Source organism: Python bivittatus, unplaced genomic scaffold, assembly GCF_059951505.1.
Source record: "Python bivittatus isolate LINGU-HERP-01145 unplaced genomic scaffold, Pbiv_v1 ctg000370_np1212, whole genome shotgun sequence".
Classification (NCBI taxonomy): Eukaryota; Metazoa; Chordata; class Lepidosauria; order Squamata; family Pythonidae; genus Python; species Python bivittatus.
Genome location: NW_028277062.1, coordinates 1,124,329 through 1,146,438, shown reverse-complemented (window position 1 = coordinate 1,146,438; position 22,110 = coordinate 1,124,329). Strand labels below are relative to the sequence as shown.

The window sequence follows — 22,110 nt, the reverse complement described above, 5'->3', positions numbered from 1 at the left end:
ATTCAAGGAGGAATTCACGGTGTTTATTAAAGGAGACGGGAGTCACCATCGCAAGCTACTGGGGGTAAGGCTAAGAGCAGGGAGGGCAGAGAAGGGAGGGCAGAGAAGGCAGAGAACCCTGCCGGGGATGCCCGGATGCCGTGTAGTGCCAGCTAACGTCCTGAGTCGTGGGTGGAGACCTGAAGCCAGAGACAAGATTCTCGTTTGCTTTCTCTCTCTTCCCCACCAGAAGAGGCAGGGGGTGGAGTTCCTACGGGACCAGAGGCTGGAAGACGGAGGTGTGAGGAAAGAGAAACAGGCACCTGTGCCAGAGAGAGAGAGAATTTATGCAGGACCCCCAAATTTGCTGGTTCACACAACCCACTCACCCTACACCCAGGTTCTCGCAGTTGGGAAAGCTGCACAGACGCCCTCTGGGAATCCCAAGATTCTTCAGCTGCCACTTTCCAAAAGTCCTTCTGTTCTGGATTCGTCCCATGGCTATTGCCCCCATCTGCCCCCCTCCCCTTAAGGCTTGCAGGGTGATTGGCACATTTCCCCATCCTTTCTCCTTACAACACTCATCAAGGCTGGCTAAGAAGAGGGAGATTCAACCCAGTTCAAGGTCGCGCCGTGCTCCGCTCTGAATCCGATTCTCCCAACTCCTTCCCTTCCAAATGATGGGGGACTGCCCACTCCCAGGATTTCTAGCCATGTAGCTCGGGGTGCTGGGAGTTGGCAGCCCCCTCAAACTTCTTGCTAATTCTCTCCTACTCTCTCATCGCTGCCCACCCACAATCGTATCTCTACCTCACCCCCCACCCTCCCATCCCCCCCACTCCAACGCCACCCTCTTGACACTCACATTCAGGTGCTGGACAGATCATGCCCACAGGGAACGGTGCTTGGGGGTCTCACTGGGGCAGTGGAGAGGAGGGTTTCTGTGTCCCGGGGGAGATGCCTCTGCTCCCATAATATTCCACCACCTGCTTGGGAACTTCAGCCAAAACGGTCTTGGCTAGGGCATTGGGGGGAGCCTGGGAGGAGAAAAGGAGGGTGCAAAAGTTGAAGGAGCCGGGTAGGAAGAGCACTGATGCTTTTGAATGTCGGCGTTGGAGAAGTCTCTTGAGAATACCGTGGGGAGACAAGAAAACCAGCACATGCATCGTCAAACCAACCAATTCAAAGTTCTCATTGGAGGCCCAAATGACCAGGCTCCAATTATTGTATTTGGCACACCCTATGGAAAGACCCAGTGCTCTGGGGACGTCTGCAATGCTGGAGAAGGAAAGAGAAGAGGACAACCAGCCACAAGGTGGATGGATCCAACTGCAACAGCAATGAATGCCCCATTGAGAGGCTTAAAGGGCTGGGGGAGGACAGCCCACCCTGGACAAATTTCAGCTATGTGGTTGCCAAGAATCAACAGCAACGTAATGGCAAATATTACTACTAGTAATAGGAGAAAGTACATTTGAATATTGTTACACCGGGAGGGCATCGGGAAGGTTAACCAACCAAGAAATCTAATTTTTACAAATTTCTGCAGCCAGGAGCTGGTGGCTACCAGCTATGTAGTGCATATCTGTACACACACCCACAAACAGAAGCTGGGGTGACAGTGGAAGAAAATAACTTGGTAGTTACCAGCCTGCTACACAAAAGCTTGAACTATGGAGGCTCTGATGGGGTGCTTCAAGCAGGGCTATCACCCTGAGCACCCTCTCTCCCTCCCTCCCCCAGTTCGAAGAGTGTATTGCTGTAAACAACTATGATAAACATTGATGTATTTTCAGTACCCACAAGGGTGTGTTTTTAAATCGGATCTGGCCCCATGGAGTTTCCTAGTCTTTGAGAGAGGGAGGAGATTGGAAGAGTTTGCACTGGCAGAAAGTCAGAGGGAGGGAGGGAGGGAGGGAGGGAGGCAGGCAGGCAGGCAGGCAGGCAGGCAGGCAGGCAGGCAGGCAGGCAGGCAGGCAGGCAGGCAGGCAGGCAGGCAGGCAGACAAAATTGAGAAAGAAGTACTGCATAGGCAGAAATTAGAGAGAACAGAACCGTTCAAACAGATGCCCGAAGCAAGGGTTTCATGGCTACTGATGGCTAGTGGCTTCTAGCTGTGACACACACTAGCAGACCACAACAGAGGGTCTCTCACCTTCTTAAACTCGCGCACAGGCACGAACTGCACAATGTCGCGGACTGCTCTGCCCTCCTCAGTCTCCAACATCCCGCGGTCCCCGTTCAGCTCTCGCATGTCGGAGAAGTCAGCGTTCCCGATGCCCACAATGATGATGGACAGAGGCAGGCGGGAGGCCCGCACGACGGCATCACAGGCCTCGGGCATGTCGCTCACCACACCATCGGTGAGGATGAGCAGCACGCGGTACTTCTGTGGAAGAGGGAGAGGAGGGTCTCAAGGCAATGATGTGGCAAGAGGCTACCCCTGGCCCCTTTGGGGTCCTAGATGTCCCCCCCATACCGTGGGCATTCCAGTTTTCTCCTCTTCGGCTGCAGGACCCGCCACCTTGTTGATGATGGGCGCCACGTTGGTCGGGCCATAGAGCTCAATCTGGGGCAGACAGCGCTTGTAAGCCTCGATCACTCCCAGGATCTCTGCGAAGAAAAGGAGGAAAGAAACAGGCCTAAATTCCCACTAGACCTGGAACAGGAAATGCAGGAGGACTTCCCCGGGCACGTGCACCCTTCCCAGTTGTGCGGCAGGAGGAAAACCAGCAGGTAAAGACCCTCACCACCTGCACAACTGTTCGAATTACAACTTGTGGAAGCAGAGAAGGCACGCTTTGGGGGAAAAACAGCAATCTCTTAGGCATTCTTCATGTTAAGCATTTAATGCATCAACCCCACCTCTTTTCCATTTCCCACAAGAAATGGTTTCTGCAATCTGCTAATTTCTAGAGAGCTGGGATTATAAATGCCAGCCCTCCCTCCCAACCTGGTTCAGGTGAACAGTCCAACTGTTTGAAAAGACAATAGAATGGGGGGGGGGGGGGAGAGAGAGAGAGAGAGAGAGAGAGAGAGAGAGAGAGATGGCTCATGACTGAAAATATCCATCCCGTTTCTCCAGACCAGGAAGACTCTTAGCTAAATCTTAACCATTCTCCCCAAATCTAAAGCAGAACCCATTTCTTCAGTTCCCTTCCTCCGACTTTCTCCCTCTTTCCATCTTTATTCCAACACCCACCCCCTTCAAAAAAGTCTGTATTGCACGGGGTTTTAGTCTCCAAGTCTTTCTAAAAAGGAGTTTGCACAAGAAAGAGCAATTCCACTGAAGAAAAGAAGTTTTCCCTACTTTCACATTCCGGGTTCTCCGGGTCGAAGTTGATGGCAAAATCATGAGACACCTGCCAGAGGAACAAAAAAAAAGAAAGGAACAAGGGTTCGAATTCGAAGTGCAAAAGGGAACGATTTGCCCAACTGCGCGGCTTAACCAGATTTCAGAACTCTCCTGGCCTTACCTCGAAATCTGGAGGAATTCGTGCCCCGAAACCAAAGGCTGGGAACCGCTTATCACTGGAACAGGAAACGCTGGTCAGTTTTCCATCCAGACAGCCTCCCTCTGGAGGCAGCTGGGGAATTCTGGGAGTGGAAGTCTCAACACACCTGGTAGGACCAGGTGGGTGAAAATTAGCCCATGCAAACCTGTCCTATACCTGTCATAGTCCTGGCAGATCTCGCCCACGGACGACAGAGTTTTCAGGTATTCGTTCGGCTCCTTAGGGTTGATGAAATGGAGTGAATGTTCACTCCGGGGGTCCCCGTTGGAGGCTGTGAAGTCAATGGCTACCTGGGCAGGGGAAAGAGGGAGCCAACAATGTAGCCCAGTGGTTAGAGCAGTGTTTCTCAACCTTGCCCACTTGCAGATGGGTGGACTTCAACTCCCAGAATTCCCCAGCCAGCATGGCTGGCTGGGGAATTCTGGGAGTTGAAGTCCACACAGCTGAAACTTGCCAAGGTTCAGAAACACTGGGTTAGAGCATCGGATTCATACCAAGAGGCCAGAGTTCCAATCCCCATTTAGCCACAAAACTCTCTGAGTGAGTTGAAAGGTTGCTGTCAGACTCAAACAGAGGGCTGGAGAAACGTTAGCTAGGTTAGGCATACAGATTCAGATGTAAGGGGTTTACTTTGGGTTTTCACTAGATTGCCAAAATGTACCAGTGGAAGTCTAATGCTGAAGGCATACATGAATATGCAGAACATGAATTTGCACAATATGAAAGAATTCTGAAGCCAAACGTATATTTGGGGGAACTAACACAGGTAGTTCTTGTTTAGCGACTGCCTTGGACAGTGACTGTTTGGAGTTACGACGGTGATGAAAAAGTAACTTTGCGACCAGTCCTTGCATTTACGATGTTTGCAGGTCTGTAAAGCAAAGGAAAGCTGAAGGAAGATCATAAGCACATTCGCGGTTTCACCTAGCAACCACTTTGCTTAATGACCGAGTTGCCGGTCCCATTTGTGGTCGCTAAACGAGGACAACCTGTATTGAGAATGTCCTTTAAAAAAAATCCACTCATTATCTTAAACGTTCTTCATTTTAGCATGCCAGTTTAAGGTGGGACAGTTAAAAAATACATATATACATACACACATGCATATATTTAGCTAAAATGGCTCAATAACTTGGAAACTCTACTTTTTTGCCAAACTTGCAGTTCACTTGGGGTGAAGCGGTCAACCCAAGCGTCTCTTTTGATGGCACAAAACCGAGAGGAGAATGAAGCCTTGCTTTTCGTGTTTTTGTCATAAAACTTACCGTGAAGGAGATCTGTAAGCCACCCATGATGTAATCCAGGAAGGTGTGAACTTTCTCTATCTGCAGAGAGATGATGATGATGATGATGATGATGATGATGATGGTGGTGGTGGTGGTGGTGATGATGATGATGGAGGAGGAGGAGGAGGAGGAGGAGGAGGAGGAGGAGGAGGAGGAGGAGGAAGAAGAAGAAGAAGAAGAAGAAGAAGAAGAAGAAGAAGAAGAAGAAGAAGAAGAAGAAGAAGAAGAAGAAGAAGAAGAAGAAGAAGAAGAAGAAGAAGAAGAAGAAGAAGAAGAAGAAGAAGAAGAAGAAGAAGAAGGGTGGTGGGACTGTTAGCCATCTTCAGGTTCTTTAACTTTCTCCTTTGGACACCCAAATTTTCCACACCAGCACCACCAACACACCACCCACTGCCTGAGTGGTGGTCTCAGGCAGAAGGCAGACCATCTGCTACAGGGCTTCTGCACACAAAACAGATGTGTTCCCACCTCAGCAGGAACCTTCTGGATGAAACGGGGCTTTCTGATTGGGTTCACACAACCTCAAGGGTGCGTGTGCGTATGTGTGTGTGTGTGGAATCTCATCTTCCCACATCCTCAAGGCCACACCGCATCCATCTCAAACTGAGGTCTATGGAAGCGTTGGACCGCAGACTAACATGGGAGTTTTTTCCTGGCTCTCGGACAATTTCCCAGCCCTCCCTTGCTGTGTCCTTATTTCCCCTCGGTCCTCAGAAGGATGCATTCCTCAAACTCTAAGCTATCCATCACTTTTCCCAAACGGGAGCAGCTTATCCTGGTCCAATGCTGTCCTTTTTTCAAAGGCATCCTTTCTGTTTCTCTCCCGTTTCCCAAAGCAAGTTTTTCCTAATTTTCAATGCAATCTGCCTTCCTGTAACTTAAGCCCATTCTAAAATCCAAACCAGTGTTTCTCAAACTTGGCAAGTTGAAGCTGTGTGGACTTCAACTCCCAGAATGGCTGGCTGGGGAATTCTGGGAGTTGAAGTCCACACAGCTTCAACTTGTCAAGTTTGAGAAACACTGATCTAAAATGTTCTTTAATTTGATGCCAAACTGAATAGACACCATGTTCTACCCCATTTTCCCCCTCCAATTCCCTCTGCCCCATTCATCCCCGGCTATTCAGAGCCCAGTCCTGCTCTTCCCTGTTCCTCAATGATCCAGCAATCGAGATCACTATTTGAAACTCATCGTAATATTTCTGCAGCAAACATTTCCAGCACTTGGGGCTGACAGCGCTGTGCTGAACAGGACAATAACTGCAGAGCCATTTTTCACCAAGGGAATTTTTATAATCAGGGGGTTGAACTGCTGAGCTGAGCAGCAACGGGTCCATTACCAGCTTGAGAATTTCAAAGCCAGGCGCCGCGTTTAACAATGATTTTGCTTAATGTTCTGTCTTACCTGAACTGGATTGGAAACACGGTAATTATGACAGCCAGAAGGCTTACCTTGCACTGCGTGAGGCCGATATAGCCAGAGTTCTTGTAATGTTTCTTCTTTTCTTGATACTTATGGTTAATACATTCCCATTTTACCTGCCGAGAAGAAAAGGGGAACGGGTTATAATGCATACTTTGGGCTTCCAGCGTTCAAAGTGGTGGAATAAGACCCGGGCGAGGAAAACAAGGTTTTTTCAACTAAGGTCTACCATAAAAAACAACCACCCTCTTTTAATTTAGTTTCTTGTAAAATATATATATTCATAAAGCTCGGTTTTTCCTACAGTTATGCTGAACCTATAAATTACTGGCAGTATATCTATGTTAGCCTAATCCCAAAGGTCATGAAAACTCAGCCATTGAATTCACAGTCCTTCCATCACCTTTGCTCTTTCAGATTTTCTCCTCCTCTGGGGGCAGGAAATGGAGGGGCTTTGAAAGTCTGAAGGGAAAGTCAACCCAGCACTGGCTGGCTGGCATCTGGAAGGGTTCTCCTTCCCCCGATCCCAAATTCCCAGAGCGAGTTTTCCACCTTAAAAAGCATCCTCGTTTTTTAAAATTAAAGGCATAATTGGCCAGCTGGCCATTTAAAAAAAATTAAATGGAGGAAAACTGCTTGTCTGCAGCATCAAGACGGCATTAAAAATTATAGCTGTGCTGTGTTTGATTTGCTAAAACCCACATTTCAGCTAAGCTCTGTTTCTCACCCGTGTCAGCCCCCCCCGATTAGTGGCTTCGTTCCGAGCCCCAGAATCCCCCCCTCTGCAGGGCCATGGTTGAGAATTCTGGGAATTGAAGTCCACATGCAGGGAGTTGACCCAGGTGGGACCCCTTGGGACCCCCTGTTTTTACAGAAGCTGATTTTGGTCTTTGCAGTCCACCCCACTCCTCCAGTTCTCCATTACCTCTTCTCCAGCAGAAGCCCGCAGCATCTCTTGGAAAGATGTGCTGAACTCCCCAATGTAGTCATGCTTCCCGCTGGAGTCATGATCGTAAACGACACACTGGAAAAGGAATCGGGCAAGGAAAAAGAGCCAGAAAGGCTCCAAATTAGAGACGGGGAGTCGAGGATATGGACTCCGAGTAGAATTGCTCTGCCTGGTTCCTTTAGAAAGAGACAACATTCAAGTTGTATTAAAAGGCAGCCAGACAGTGATCTGAATGGAGTTTTCTCCAGAAGCAGAGAAATGAAATGGATTTCTATTCTAAGATCTAAACCAGTGTTTCTCAAACTTGGCCAGTTTCAGCTGTGTGGACTTCAACTCCCAGAATTCCCCAGCCAGCATGGCTGGCTGGGGAATTCTGGGAGTTGAAGTCCACACAGCTGAAACTGGCCAAGTTTGAGAAACACTGATCTAAACCCTTCTTTAATTTGATGCCTAGAATTATATAGACTTTTCTCACAACAGGCTTTGACCAATGCAGGCGTGACTTCTGAAAGCAGTGTTTTCCACCCAACTGATCCCCCTTGCATTTTTTTTTTAATAGGGCCCATGGCGAAGCTTACCCGCATGGCCTTGCCGGGGTCACAGCTGCACAGAGATTGCAAAGAGATCCGGAACGGTGCCCACCGAGGACTCAGGTTGTTTTTGACCACCTGGTGCACAAGATCAGGGGGAGATACAAAAGTGGGCAAAGGATTCCCAAGCTTTGAACCCACAAGAAATTGCCATTTTTTTCTAAACCACACCCCTGGCCCCACATCGCCGTCCTCCCTTCTCCTTTTCAACCTAGAATCATGGTCTGTTTGGTGGTGGCCCTGAAGGATCCTAATGTTTCCTGCTGCAACGTTTGAGAAGAATCCACCCATCTAAACAAGCCCTGAGATGTATCTGTGTTCCTCTGATCATTAGAAGGGTGCTGGGTTGAGGTTCTGTTGTCTCCTTTCTGTTCTGGCTACCCTCGCTTGTCGTTTCCATAATTTTTGAACTGGGAGAGCGCAAAGCCTTGAGGAAAAGTGGAGTTAATTTATTACCTTTCAGTCCTTTACTAATTCACTTACACAGCACTTCTCCTCCCCACCAGCCCCGTAATTGTGAAACAGGATAGGGACCGAATGAAAGAATCTCTTTTTAAAAAATCATTACAAATACAGGGAATTATATTTAGATAGCCCATCAGTTAGCTTACTAATCATCTTCTGCTCCTCTTCAGTGCCATTCAAGCCTGTTTTCTTTTCATCTCCAGTTTTCCCTTTTTTTTTAGCCCTCCCCCAAATTCTCTGGAGTGTCCATAATATCCTCACCTCTGTCCTCCAGACCAGAAGCTCCGACTCGCCACTGCTAACCTTATATATTTCCAAGAAAGGATCAGATTTGCTGAAGAAATCCTAGAGGACAGAAGACACCAAAGCAAGTTCTCAAAAACCTCCAGGGAGTTATGGAGAAGCAACCATACGTTGCAATCAACGGGCGTCGATGACAACAATGATCCAGATCTGATATCACACCAGCTGTTCTCTCTCTCTCTCTCTCACACACACATTCCTCTAGACCAGTGTTTCTCAACCTTGGCCATGCTGGCTGGGGAATTCTGGGAGTTGAAGTCCACCCATCTTAGAGTGGCCAAGGTTGAGAAACACTGCTCTGGACATCCCACTTCCCACACTTAGGCTGAACTTAAACCACCTTTCCTACAAGAGGCATGACTCCGAGACCATCCACGTTCTCCAGAGAGCACATTTTGACAATCTTTACCACTCCTTTTTAAAACTAGGCTGAATCCCCTCCGAAGGTCGTTCTCCATCCCTAATCCAGGCACAAACACACCCTTGCAACCTTTTTCTTCTGCTGGGTTCCCAGGAGGTAGCCTAAATTCTGTCCCCAGCGCAGGAGTAAGACCGCCTTAAGTCTCCCATAGCTGGCCTGGTGTTAAAGGACAGTTTACCCCTTGTTCTGACACTCTCCCAGGACAGCCTTAAGGGGGTAAAACTGGCCAGGCTTTGTCCCCGCATTGTTGGAGAGAAGTTAGGGAACTGTCAGGGACTGGGAAGAGTGAAACGCACGCAGGCATTACGCCTCGCTGATTGAAGGATGGCTGGAATAGGACTTTAATTCCGTGGTGCAGAAAAGTCCTTAGTCCTGCTGAGAGCAGGTTCTCTTGAAATGAGCTCCGCCCAGCTGGGAAGCAGCCGAAAAAAGCTGGAAAAATAAAATGGGCTATCCACAGACTGACGCAGCTCGCCTCCCACAACCACACTGCATCTAGATCCAGTTCTCCCTCCCGCAATAAAAACAGGCCCGCATTGCTCCGAGCAGCTCTTTCATCTCCTTGCGAAAGGAAGAAAAGACGCCTGGAGCAACCACAGTGGCGTAGAAATAAAAGTCAGCACGATCGGGAGCCTATTTGACGGCCAGAGCAGCGATGAAACCCGCTGCTCTCAGCGGACGGCATCTGCAGCGTCCTGGCCGAGGGTCCCGTTCAGGGTGACCCAGACCATCCTTGGCACGGATGGATGGCACGACATGCTATCTTGCCACCCCGACGAATCTGTCGGTTTCCTTGCAAACAACGTGGCTGGTAAGCACTCTAGTTTGGAGGCCAAATGGGTCGCGCTGAATGAGGAGTGGGAGGCCTCCTGTGTTACCCCCGGGAGTCTTACGTGCTTGGGGAACCCAAAAAAAGTGGGTAGGGTTTTTCTGCAACGTGGCCTCTGCCCCTTGCTACTCTCCAGCTGAGTTCCAGTAGGGAAAGGTGGCCGAGCATTTGCCTGCTCCACCGGGAGATGCTGTGGAGTTTGGTTCTTGGACCCATATTATTGAACATCTGTTGGAAACGGCTGAGAGGTGGCCCATTGGTTTGGGGTGAGGTTGAGGAGGAGATGCTCTTGATCTGACCCTATCAAGGCAGCATTACTGGGTGTTATGCAGGTGGAAACCGTGGGCAAGGAGGCCCCTGGGAGAATGAAATACCGGGCCAGAGTTGCTTTTCCTCTCATCTTGTTTTAGGCTCTTCTCACGCTCTAATGCAGGATTTCCTAACCTTGGCATTTTCCAGGGGTGTGGACCAACTCCCAGAATTCTCATCAAAGGCCATGCTGGCTGGGGAATTCTGGGATCTGGAGTCCACACATCTGGAAATTGCCAAGGTTGGGAAATAGTGCTCTAATGCAGTGTTTCTCCACCTTAGCTATTTTAAGATGTGTGGACTTCAACTCCCAGAATTCTGGGAGTTGAAGTCCACACATCTTAAAATAGCTAAGGTGGAGAAATGCTGCTCCAACGGATCTGACAGAGGATAATTTTGAGCAATGCGTCTAACACAGCAGATCTGTTTGTGAAAGAAGGAGTAATTTCCAAAAGATACCATGTTTCATTTTTTAACCTCAAGTATATTGTAAAAATAAATATATTCTTTACAGGGCTGATAGAGGAAGTTCTAAAGTTCAAAGGAGATCCTTAGTAGTTTAACCAATTCATACCAGAGGAAGATTTTGCAAGATAGAATGGAAAGATTCATGCAATTGTTTTACACACACCAAGTAGGTCCAACCGTGAGAAATGCAGTGGCGGGGGGGGGATAATTTAATCCTAACCCAAACAGGTCATACTAAATGATTGCTTCCAACTCTATAATTTTGTGATTCTAGATTCTTTTGCACCCCCCTGACCAACTTCCCACTTTTTATTCTTCCTCATTTAAAAATGAATAATCCATGAGATAATGTTCGATTTAAAATGCTGCCAACTTTTTTGTCACACAGCTCTCTTCTTCACAGCAAGAGTCCTGTGACACAACCTCAATGTTGCTTCTCTAGAATCTCCCTCCGGGGGAGATGGGCACCATACAAATTTAATAAAGAAATAAATAAACAAATAAACAAACAAATAAATGCATTTTAAAAAATCTGATTTCTGCCTTTCTTTACCTTGTCATCCAGCTCTTGACCATAAAATTCCAATTGCACAAACTCATTGGTTCTGGAGACCTCTTCAGCTTCAATCTGCCGATAAAAATGGCCCCAAAATTCATCCTGAGACAGGAAAATGCAACATTGCCTGCCCTCCATATTCTTGAAAGCTGGTATTCTAGTTACTACTAAACTCTTCTCCCAACACTGAAAGGAAGGCCTGATTTTACTAAATGACTTAAAATATTCTAAAATGCCTATCATTTAAAAGAGCCATCACACTCCTCAATCCATCTCTCCCACCCTAAATTTGAAATCTATGGGGCTTAAATTCCTGTAGTCCAGGGGTTAATGGTGATCAGAGGAAGACAGGGAATAGCCAAGCTCAAATCTCCATTTTCCCTGCAAAGCACATAGCCTATGCTACCTTAAAAGGTTGTTGTGCAGACAGAATAGAATGGAGGGGAATACAAACCATTTCAAGAAAGGCAGATTATAAATATTTGCAAAGTAACGATGAGAATTTGCTCTCCAACAGCCAGAGCAAACAATTCCTGTAAATAAACCAAGCTGTACACCAGGGGAAGTAAACTAAATGTTGGTTACTAGAGGATAAGACGGGCGGGCAGAAGGTCAGCTGTTATGGGACTTGTGGTCCCAACGCATCTTGACTTTCAATTAAAATAAATTTCCACCCCAGGTTCTAAACCTCATGATACCCAGCGTTAGGTTGAGGAAAGACAGTTTCTGATCAGATCACGCTGTTTCCATCAGTCACTCCTACTGTCCTCTGCTCTGGGCTGTGACTCCTGTTTCTTTTTTCCTCAAAAATATCCTTGGTTTCACCTCTAAAATTAAGATCGTTTCCCATTTCTGTCCCCTCCTGCGCCTTCCCCTGGATTACGCTACCGTGATGGTTGAATTCTCCAAAGTCTCTCCATTTGGCAAAGCCAGCTCCTTGGTGACCTTGGTTTGGGAGACAATCTGAAGAGCCAGAAAAAAGGACAGAATGAATGTCTGAACGCATGGATGGATGGAAAGTTGGTTCTTTCTTTCCCACCCCAAAAGAAATGAAAGAGGTTAGCCCAGAGTTCAACATGGCATGTACAATTAGTTTCCCCCCAAAATCCCCTTTGTTTTCAGCTTATTACAGTACAACCCAACAAACTTTCAACCCAAGTTTCTAGACCTCATGATATCCAGCCCAGTTCAAATCCTTGCTTTGCCACAACATTCCTATGGAGGCAGCCTACCTTACCTTACAGTGGTTGGGATGAGGAAATTTGGGATAATCCTATCTATCTCCCACTGGGACCCCTGCCTCATCCCCAACTGAGGCTGCTCCTAGAAAACACCAAGCTAAAAAAAAAAATCACTGTGATGTGAAGTCCCAGCGATTCAACACTTCGACCGATCGCAATTCTCTCGCTGCTTCTCCCTCCCGGGAATTCGTGCTTAGCTGGATTAGTTGGCAAAACGTGCTTCCCAACATGAAGAGTCCAAGAGCCGGTCCAGGGAACCTCCAGCCACTTGACCCGGGTGGGGGGACCAAGCAGCTGGGCCCAGAGACAGCAGGACAGAGGACATCAACATCTGGAGGCTGCTGGGCGCAAAGAGCCTAACGCGAAGCTCCAGCAGGATTTGCTCTATTTCTGGCTGGGATGTCGTTCAGTTAAGCCTCCTGCTGACAGGGATGCCGTGAGGGGGGCACGCAATGGAGGGGAGACCCCCAGGGCTTTCTCTCCCTCCTGGACTGGATCTTTATGCCCACCCCTCTTCCCCCATGATCCCCTTCCTTTCCATTTGCTTCAACCCCCTCCCCTTTCTCAGCCTTCATTCTGCTGTATGTCCCTTTTTTTCCTCCCTTTTATTCTCAGTATTCTTCTGCACCCCCTTTTCTCCCCCCCCCCACTCCTGGAAAAGGCTCAAAGCAACCCTCTTATACCTCTACAAAAACACCTTTACTCCAGGATTATTCCAGGATCTCAGGGTCTCCCTCCCTCCCTCCCTCCCTCCCTCCCTCCCTCCCTCCCTCTCCTTCCTTCCTTCCTTCCTTCCTTCCTTCCTTCCTTCCTTCCTTCCTTCCTTCCTTCCTTCCTTCCTTCCTTCCTTCCTTCCTCCTTCTCCTTTCTCTTTCTCTCTTCTTCTCCCTCCCTCCCTCCCTTCCTCCTTTCCCTTCCCTTTATAGCTTTCTCTCCTCCTTTCTCTCCTTCTTCTGATACCCCTTTTCTCATCTTCACTCCCTTTCAGACCCCCTTTCCTCCCCCAGCTGGATCCCTGCCAGGGAAGGTCAGGGGTCCCATGGCAAACATCTGAATGGACGGCTTGCCCGCGGCCAAGGGCCCACTCTTAGTTGCCCATCCCGATCCAGGGGCTTCTCCCAGGCAGAGACTCATCCTACCTGCCCCACTGAGCATTCGGTGGTCCCGAGGAGCGTCCCAGACCCATAGCCCACATCTGTGGGGCTTTCCCCATCGGCATCGAAGACCTCGAATCTCAAACTCTGCATCTCCTCAAAGAAGTAGTCCAGGGCAAAGACGTGAGCGAAAACGGGGTTCCGGGACCCGCGCAGGACTTCGGAGCGCCCCACCTGGGGAGGAAAGGAGAGGTGGGTGCGAGCAAGCCCAAGAGACCGGAAGGACTCCCACTTGGGAGAGAATCTGGAAGATGTTGCTTTCAGCAACTGCTTGAGGTGTGATTCAACTGTGCTTTTAAACTTGAATTTCGTGTTTCCTCTCTCTAGTTTTCCCACCTATTTGATCCTTACAAACTTGCAAGAGAGCTTAGCTTAGTGTTTCCCAAACTTGGCCACTTTAAGACATGTGGACTTCAAGTCCCAGAATTCCCCAGCCAGCATGCTGGCTGGGGAATTCTGGGACTTGAAGTCCACATGTCTTAAAGTGGCCAAGTTTGAGAAACACTGGTCATTAGCTGAATGGTGATAAACAACGTAAAACCCAACAATGAGGGTCAAAGCAAGAGAGGATCTGAACCTGCTGGTGTTGCAATTTATTTCTTAAACTTTTCAGCTCTGAGGGCTGAATAATCACTAGAATAGATCTTTTTTGCCCCCTTGCTGGTTGCAGGAAGGTTAAGCTTTATAGGAGCCCTAAAGTTTTACAGGAGCAATAAATAAAAGCAACCCTTATTTTCTTTAGTTTTCCATCAAACGTTGGTGGGATATCATGCCACCATGGGGCGGCCCCTTGCCAAAATCCCATTCATTTTTTTATCATCATGAACATTTTAAAACCGTGCCACAATAAATTAAATGGTCATGTATTAATAAAATATGAAATGTTGTCCAATAGATTCCGTGATATGTTTTTTTTTTTAAATCCCAGCAGTTCAAAAAAAAAAATAAGAGCAGCAGATGAGCGTATTATAAATTACCATTTCATACTAGGACATTTTATTTTTTTCCTCTGCTTTTCAAAAGACAGCATCTTCTGTTCCTGTGTGCTTGAAACAGTACTGACATTTTAGACCTGAAGGTACGAGGCCAAATTGAAACAATACCCTGGTTTTTAAATCGGTTGCTCCTTTGGGGAAAGACTATTTTAAGGGCTGATTTTGCTGCTTTCTACAGCTCTGTGTTTCTGAATTACTTTGCCCATGTGCACAGAGTACTGTAAGATAATGATACGATGATGATGATTGTTAATGTACAATTAGATTCACAGTCTGGTAGAAACTTAATAATTCAAGTCCTAACCAAGGACCTAAGAATTCTTCAGGTAGCGTCTAAGAATACAAGCAGTCCCAAGCGAGGTGGTTTTTTGTAAAATTAGGTCCGATAAATTCAATATTTCCAGATATCGAGGGAGTCCTTCAGGTATTGTTCCGAGGGCTCCAATCACAATAGGTGTAACCGCAGATTTCTTTTTCCTTAAGCGTTCAACTTCGATCTGCAGCTCGTAATTTTTTCCATTGTTTTTCCTCGATTCTAGCGTCACCTGGCAGAGCAACATCAATGAACCAGACTTTCTTCCTTTCAATGGCTGCTAGATCAGGCTTCATGAACAAGATGCCTCTGTTTGGATCCTGAAGTCCCCTAAGATCTTAACCCGCTCATTTTCCAAAACCTTCTCAACCTGATGGTCCCAGTCGTTTTCCCACTACTCTGGCAAAGTTTCCAATGAATAATTTCGGCAACTCAGTTGTTGTTGTTGTTGTTATTATTATTATTATTATTATTATTATTATTATTATTATTATTCAAAGCCATACCTCATTCCAGTGGCCATTACTGAGCAAGTGAATGATCAGACACGGGTCAGGCTTAATGTTGGCTTCTCTGTCAGGAAGGCTCCAGCAGGACACGCGCAGCTCGACACGGGATGCCCCCAAAGCCACCGGCTGCGAATCGGCCCCTTCAGACATGGTGGAACCTGAACCGAGGGAGGGTGGGAAGAGCAGGAGAGAAGGAGAAGCAGGTTGAGGGACAGGCCGAAGGAAAGTCCTCTGTGGGAACACCGCAGAGATTTAGACCCCCGTGGGGAGACGGAAAAGCAAACCGAACGAAGCAACGGGCTGGCTGTGGATGATGGGAACCGTGATCCAGCAGATTTGGAAAGAGTCCTGGTTGGAGAGAGCTGCCCTAGAGCCTTGGAGGAAAATTGAAGGGTTTAACTGCCGGTCGTGCTGGTTGGACGCGGTGGGGAAAATTTCCCCCTCAACACCTTCCAACGTGTTGATTCCGCTTCTGTGGAGAGACGGGTTCACACCCCAGGTTTAACCTGGTTACAGAAGGAACCCATTTGCCGGTTTCACACAAGACGCAGAACCCTCACCTAAGGTAAAAGGCTGCGGGTGGGCGCCACACGCCCCCACAATAAAACCACCCGAAGTCAAACCTATCCGCTGTTAGCTTATTCTGCAAATGCACCGGCTGAGCCTGTAAGCGGGTTGTGTGAACTCTGCCTTGGTGAAACGTCTCCAGCTGGCTGCAACTGCTCCCTGCGCTCGGCCAAGACGGGTGGGTGTTCTTCTCCTATGAGTTCATCGCTCTGAAATCCGGGGCTGAGCGGTCAGAAACGGGCTGGAGATCCAAAGGGAGCAGGGATCGCTGATCTGAGCGGCTGGAATGAAAAGCACAGCGTGGCAACCCGGGAATGCCAACTCGAGCTTGGTGTTGGGAACAGCATCTCTCCTCTCAGGGCAAAGAAATTGCCTTGGAAACGGGTTTCTTGGCAGGCCAGGGGGATGCTGTGACTTACACGCCATCCAACCTTCCTCTCAGCTCAGGAAATGGGACCTGAATGAAAAGGGGGCCAGCTGGCATTTCCAAATTGGCACCTGAGCTTGTCAGCCTGGAGGGTGCTGAGTCAGCTCCCTTGCTTTTGATTTATTACACTGTAGTTTGGATGGGGTAGCTTGGCTCCCACTTGGGATATGAGTCAGGTCAAATCCGGGATGCTCCGGCAGCAGAAAAGGCTGGGGAGAAAAACGCTTTAAGTTCGCCTTCTCCGATCTGCTGTTCTCCAGATGTGCTGGGAGGGTGATACCATCTGGAGGGCACCAGGTTAAGATTTCAAGGGGCACCCACCGTGGATGGTAAAAGATACTCATGTAAACCCAAGAGCTTTCCTGGAGGATTACTATATGAATGGCTCTTAAACCCAACAGCGAAATGGAACCTCCATGTTTCAAGGCAGTGTACCTCTGGACACTAACATCTGGGGGTGGGGAATGTGAAACAGCAAAGGAAGAGTTCTAGCCTTCCTCATATCTGATTTATGAGCATCGTGGCAGCACTGAGATGGAAATAGGATGCTGGAGTAAATGAGCTCTGAATCTGGTCCAGCACGGCTCTCTTTCAGCACAGACTCAGCACAATCAAATTAAGATAAAATGCATTTGTAGAGGCTCGGGTATCTCTGGGAATGCAGGCAGAAACACACCATCAAAACCTGAGGCTCCAAACTTCTTTCTGAAAATGCCCCAGTCCAGTTTCTGAGCAGGGCTGTGTCTGCAGGGTAAGGCCAGCTGCATTTTTGACCCCACCCTGCAGACGCCCCTGTGCCTGAAAGAGAAGAAGCACGGAAACGTTTTAAAAGGTTTTAAAACGTTTTAAAAGGTTTTTCCTAACTGCATGTTGCTATGAGTTGCACATTCTCCACAAGCAGGTTTTTTTTGGGGGGGGGCACACTGGAAGGCAGGCATCCAGATGTGTGTGTGGGGTGTGCATTATCGGGCTGGGAGGCCAAGAATTTGCTTACAACCCAGAATGAAAAAGCAAATCTGGAGTGGGAAATTATAACCGTGGTCCTCACTCTGCAAGGTTTCCCTTTTCAGCAGGTTGGAGTAAATGCCTGTTCACAGAGGAGTGCCAGCGTTATACCCTGCATGAGTTTCTGTTCCCCAAGAAAAAGCTGTTCTGCTGTGCCTCTCCATGGTGTAATAACAAACACCCAGCTTGGCTTCCATCCTGCCACGCAATGCTGGCTGAACAGAGACAACATCAGAGCAAGTTCTCATACAGAGATTCAACAGGAAGCCTCCCCAATGGTGCATATCACTCTGTTCTGTCATTCTGATCCAGGTCAGCTGTGGGGCTGACAGAGCAGGATTTGGGGACAAGTGTCCCGAGCCCCACCCAGAATGAATAAATGGGTCTCTGAACTCTCTTACATTTGAAGTCAGTGAATTACAAATGTTGATATTAAGGTAATTAAGTCCCCAGTTTACAAATGCCCAGCTATTACATTCTTTACGGCAGAAGTGGGCTGCAGGCCAGCCTTAGGAAATCCATTTGGGATATCTGTAGGATAGGGTCAAAAAAGTCAAGATGGCCTCCATGACATTGCAGTTGAAGCTCCCCTCAAAAGCAAAGCTTCGACTGCATCATTGCAGCTGCCATCTTCACTCTTTCTTACTAGATAGATAGATAGATAGATAGATAGATAGATAGATAGATAGATAGATAGATAGATAGGTAGACAGATAGGTAGGTAGGTAGATAGATAGATAGATAGATAGATAGATAGATAGATAGATAGATAGATAGATAGATAGATAGATAGATAGATAGGTAGGTTGTGTTTAGGGTGAATCTAGAAATGATTATTTTGATCAAGGCGGGCTGAAAAACTAAGCAAGTCCTGAAACGAACACAATTCTGCCTCTGGAGTGTGTAAAAGGGTGCATTGAATTGCTCTTGATGCCAGCTAAGATTTTCACTTAGGGGTTTCCGCTAGTCTGAATGCCAGCAAAGACATTCTTGGATGCTGTGGAGGGTGGAGGGCACAAACCAGTTTAATTTATTAAATTAATTAAAAGGAGTCACTTTTCGTGAGATGGGCGGCCATATACATTTGATTAATAAATAAAATAAATACATTTGAGGGAAGAGGGCACATTCTACAAGTCAAGGGGTGCCCTCAAAGTGCCCCATTTAAAAAGCACGATTGAAAAACGCATGGAAATAAGGAGCAGATTAATTTGTAGTTTCCATTGGAATCAATTCAGTTAAGGTCTGTGCGATCTTTGGAGAACTACAAAACCAATTAGGCAGCAGGAAGAGAAATGCCTTGTTGGCGCTCTTACAGCGACCACCAGTTCAGACGCTGCTACGAAGCCCCAGAGAAGGGTGCAATATTATTCCGAAGGAACACTGATTCGGAATGTGAATAATATTATTAATAAAAAAGATAAATTCATACCATGAAGCCAACAGTTCTTAAAAACAATATATACCCAATGGAAACTAGCCCGGTTTTTTTTTTTTAAATTACAGATTCATAGAACGTACGGATTGAAAAGTACCTTAAAGATCATCTAGCCCAGTGTTGTCCAAACTTGGCCACTTTAAGCCAGCTGGGGAATTCTGGGAGTTGAAGTCCACTCATCTTAAAGTGGCCAAGTTTGGACAACACTGGGCTAGCCTAACCCTCTGCCTAGCATAAGAATCTGCCATTATTGCCAAAAAGCAGTAACAAGGAAGTCTGAATAGGGTCTGGTCCTGGAAGAGTTGCTCTCTTGATAATGCCTGGCCGAACAAGCATGTTTTAAATGATTTTCCAAAAGAAGAAATAATTAAGGTCGCTAGACAACGCCTTAGGTTTGTGAATTATCCTTGATAGGTCTCTATCCCCATTCAGTAGCTGATCCGCAGATTCTGCAGGTGCGGGGAAGGCTGTAGTACGGTTATATTAACTGCTGAGATAGGTTGGTTCCTCCCCAGCTGCTATTTCTGGCTAATTATGATTTTGTTATAATGTCTTGATCCTGATTTAAAGTACAGCCAGGCTCCCAGAGCCACGCATTTCGAGATGGACGGCCATATAAATTTAATAAATAAATAAAAATAAATTCTAGCCTTGCCAATACCTTGCAGCAATCGGATCCTTTCTTTCCGTTTTGCGTTGCGTGGAAAAACCCGTCCTTTCCCCTATCAATTCACCACAGCAAAGAGTTCTGTGGAGCCGCAAAGCTTGCACGCACGCGCACGCGCGCACACTGGATCCCAGTTACTCTAACAAAGCCTTTTTTTCTTGACTTACTTTCTGTCTCAGCCTAGGAGAACCAACCGATGCTTAATTGCTGTACTGTAGACTAAATTGAGAGGGAGAGAGCTGAGCACAACGTGGAACCTCCAGCCCTGTAATGAATCAACACCCAGCATCTCAAGATCACACCACACAACGTGTTGGTCACGCTGGCACAACAGAGAGGCAGCGTGCAGCAGTGTGTGTAACCGCTAAAGCAGTTCCAAGGTGTCCGCCTTCAGAGAAGGGAACGCACCCCAAAGACAAGCAGGATCGGGCCGCGCCCTCCACAGAAGCAGGCAGCGGACGAGATACTCGCGTGTAACACAACAGCGAGAAGGAACATGGACCGCGGAGATGCTCTCTGCAACTATCAAGCCCCAAGTCTTTTAAAGCAATTACACTGTTACAAATTTGCACCATGACCGTGTCCATAAGTAGGAAGCATCTGTTTGAACTGTCCAAAAAAACCCCCCAAAACCAGAAGCATGTGCAGAGAACAATTTCACTTGCACACTTGCTTATTCTGCAGTTTGCTGTTAGTGGATCACAGACCGTCCCCAAAACCAACAGCACCCAGGTTCAAATTCCAGTTTTTCTGCAAACAAAATCCATCAAGCCTAGCAAAAATAGCCCACCTTATGAGGCTGTTGTGAAGATTTTTTTTTGTTTTTAAGTTAGGCATAGGTATGGGAAGGAAATCTACTGGCAGGTCTAAGGAGAGTGAAAGAAAAGCTTCCGTGTGCAAAGGCAATCTATCTGATAACCAGAGAAAGCCCATGGAAAGGGATGGGATATTCCTTTACTCCTGGAAGGAAAGATGTAGTGGAAATGCATCAACCAGGACCCAAAGAAAGAAGAAAAGTCCACAAAGTCCACATCAAACATCGAAGGATGTCCACCACACCAAAGTGGGGAACAGAACATTAAACCCAGAGGAACAAAATGTGCAACCCCTTGAAATTGCACAAGGTTGTCCTGCAGTTAGCAAGATCCCTCAGCGTCCCCTTCCGCCTTGCCACGGCATCCAAGCCCCTCTGAGCTATACTGCCCCTGAATCAGGAGGCTCCGCTTTGCTTGGCCCAGTTAACTGATGCCGGTGGGGCGAAGGATCAACCCTGCACCAGCCTGACCCTGAAGGGAAAGCTGCCGGCCGCTGTGCTGCTCCCCTGAGGGTGGGCCGTGCTGGGCACCGACTAGAACTTTCTCTGGCAATCCCCAAAGAGTGCGGTTCCCGAGGAGAGAGGAACGTGGGAAAGGGGTCCCGACGGAACTCGGGCAGCCAGCCGGAGTCGGAGGACCCAGGAGGCCGGGGATGCACGGTGGGGGCCACACAGGTGGGAAAAGCTCCCCGAAAGCTGCCCTGGACGGGGTGGGCAGTCGCGCCAGGCGGAGGAAGTCCCCGAGATGAGGGCGCCAACCGTGCCAGCTGAACGGGCACGCCTGGGAGGGGGCGGGAAGGCGATGCGGGGTCCGGCTGGGGAGGATGGGGGTGATCGACCCGGGCGGAGGGAAGCAGGTTGAGGCAGCTGGGGCGAGGCGGCGGGAGCGGCACGGGAGGAGGGAGCCGCGCGCTCTCGCCGGGCGCCCGCGAGCCCCCCGCGGCATGACCGGCGCTCCGGGCAAGACGCGCCCAGCGGCCGTGGGGAGGCGGCGAGGCTGCGAAGGGACCCTCCAAAGCCAGGCGCGGGGGGAGCGCCCCAGACCGCCGCCCACGGGAGCCACGCGCAGGAGGCGAGGGAGGGAGCGAGCCCGGACCCTCCTGCCCGGCCGCTCGCAAGAGCTCCCCGAGACGGGTGGCCAACTCCCGGACCCCAAAGCCCATCTCCCCCGCCCGCAGGCGACTTGGGCGAATCCCAAGCGCGCTCCTGCCGAGCCCGCGAAGCCACCTGCCCCCCCGCCCCAGCCGGGGACCGAGGCTTGCGGCGGGAGAGCTCCCGCGGGACGGGACACACCCGCGGGGCGCCGCCGGAGCGGGCAGGGGCGCCCGGGCAGCGGCCTGGAGGGCGCAGGGACGGGCTCGCCGCCGCCGCGGCGGGCGAGCGGGGAGCGCGGCGGGGCTTACCTTGTCCGAAGAGGCGCGGGCGCGGGGCGCGGGTGAGCGTCGGGGCGCCTTCTGGGCCCCCTCCTGCTGCTGCTGCGCCCGGCGGGCGACCCTCGCGCGCCGCTCGGCCCCGGCGACCCTGGGCTGGCAGCAGATCCGTCCCGCGCGCGCCTCCTCCGGCTCCCGCCGCCGCTCTGAGCCTCCGCCGCTGCTGCCGCCGCTGCCGCCGTCACGTCCCCCCCCCGAGCATCCCGGCTCCTGCCGCTGGCCGGCTCCTCCCCCTCGCCAGACTCCGCAGTGCACGGAGGGGGCGGGGGCGGGGCGCCCCCCCGGAGGCCGCGGCGCGGAGGGGGCGAACTGGGGCTCTTCTCCGCTCCCCCCTCCCGGACAGAGCCCGGCCGGGCCCCGGAAAGGCCTCGGTTGGACTGGAGGCGGCGAGTGGGACCCGTTCCCACGACCTGCTCACCCCGCGAGGAGGAAACGCGGTTGCTGGGCTCCCATCCCGC

The 22,110-nt window shown here is 49.3% G+C and overlaps 1 protein-coding gene across 1 annotated transcript; it reads right to left on the bottom strand.

The window, feature by feature from the left end:
• Position 1: 1 nt before the first annotated feature.
• CPNE6 (copine 6) lies at positions 2-21,897 on the bottom strand. Its single transcript, XM_088142236.1, has 17 exons — positions 21,626-21,897; positions 15,302-15,462; positions 13,473-13,661; positions 11,981-12,055; positions 11,090-11,164; positions 8,468-8,551; positions 7,730-7,819; positions 7,128-7,226; positions 6,232-6,318; positions 4,760-4,819; positions 3,651-3,784; positions 3,456-3,510; positions 3,290-3,341; positions 2,459-2,592; positions 2,135-2,368; positions 845-1,016; positions 2-302 (listed from the first exon to the last, which is right to left on the bottom strand). Exons 2-16 carry the CDS (start codon positions 15,452-15,454, stop codon positions 894-896), a joined length of 1,644 nt encoding a protein of 547 aa, XP_087998362.1. The 5' UTR covers positions 15,455-15,462; positions 21,626-21,897; the 3' UTR covers positions 2-302; positions 845-893.
• Between the last annotated feature and the right edge of the window lie 213 nt (positions 21,898-22,110).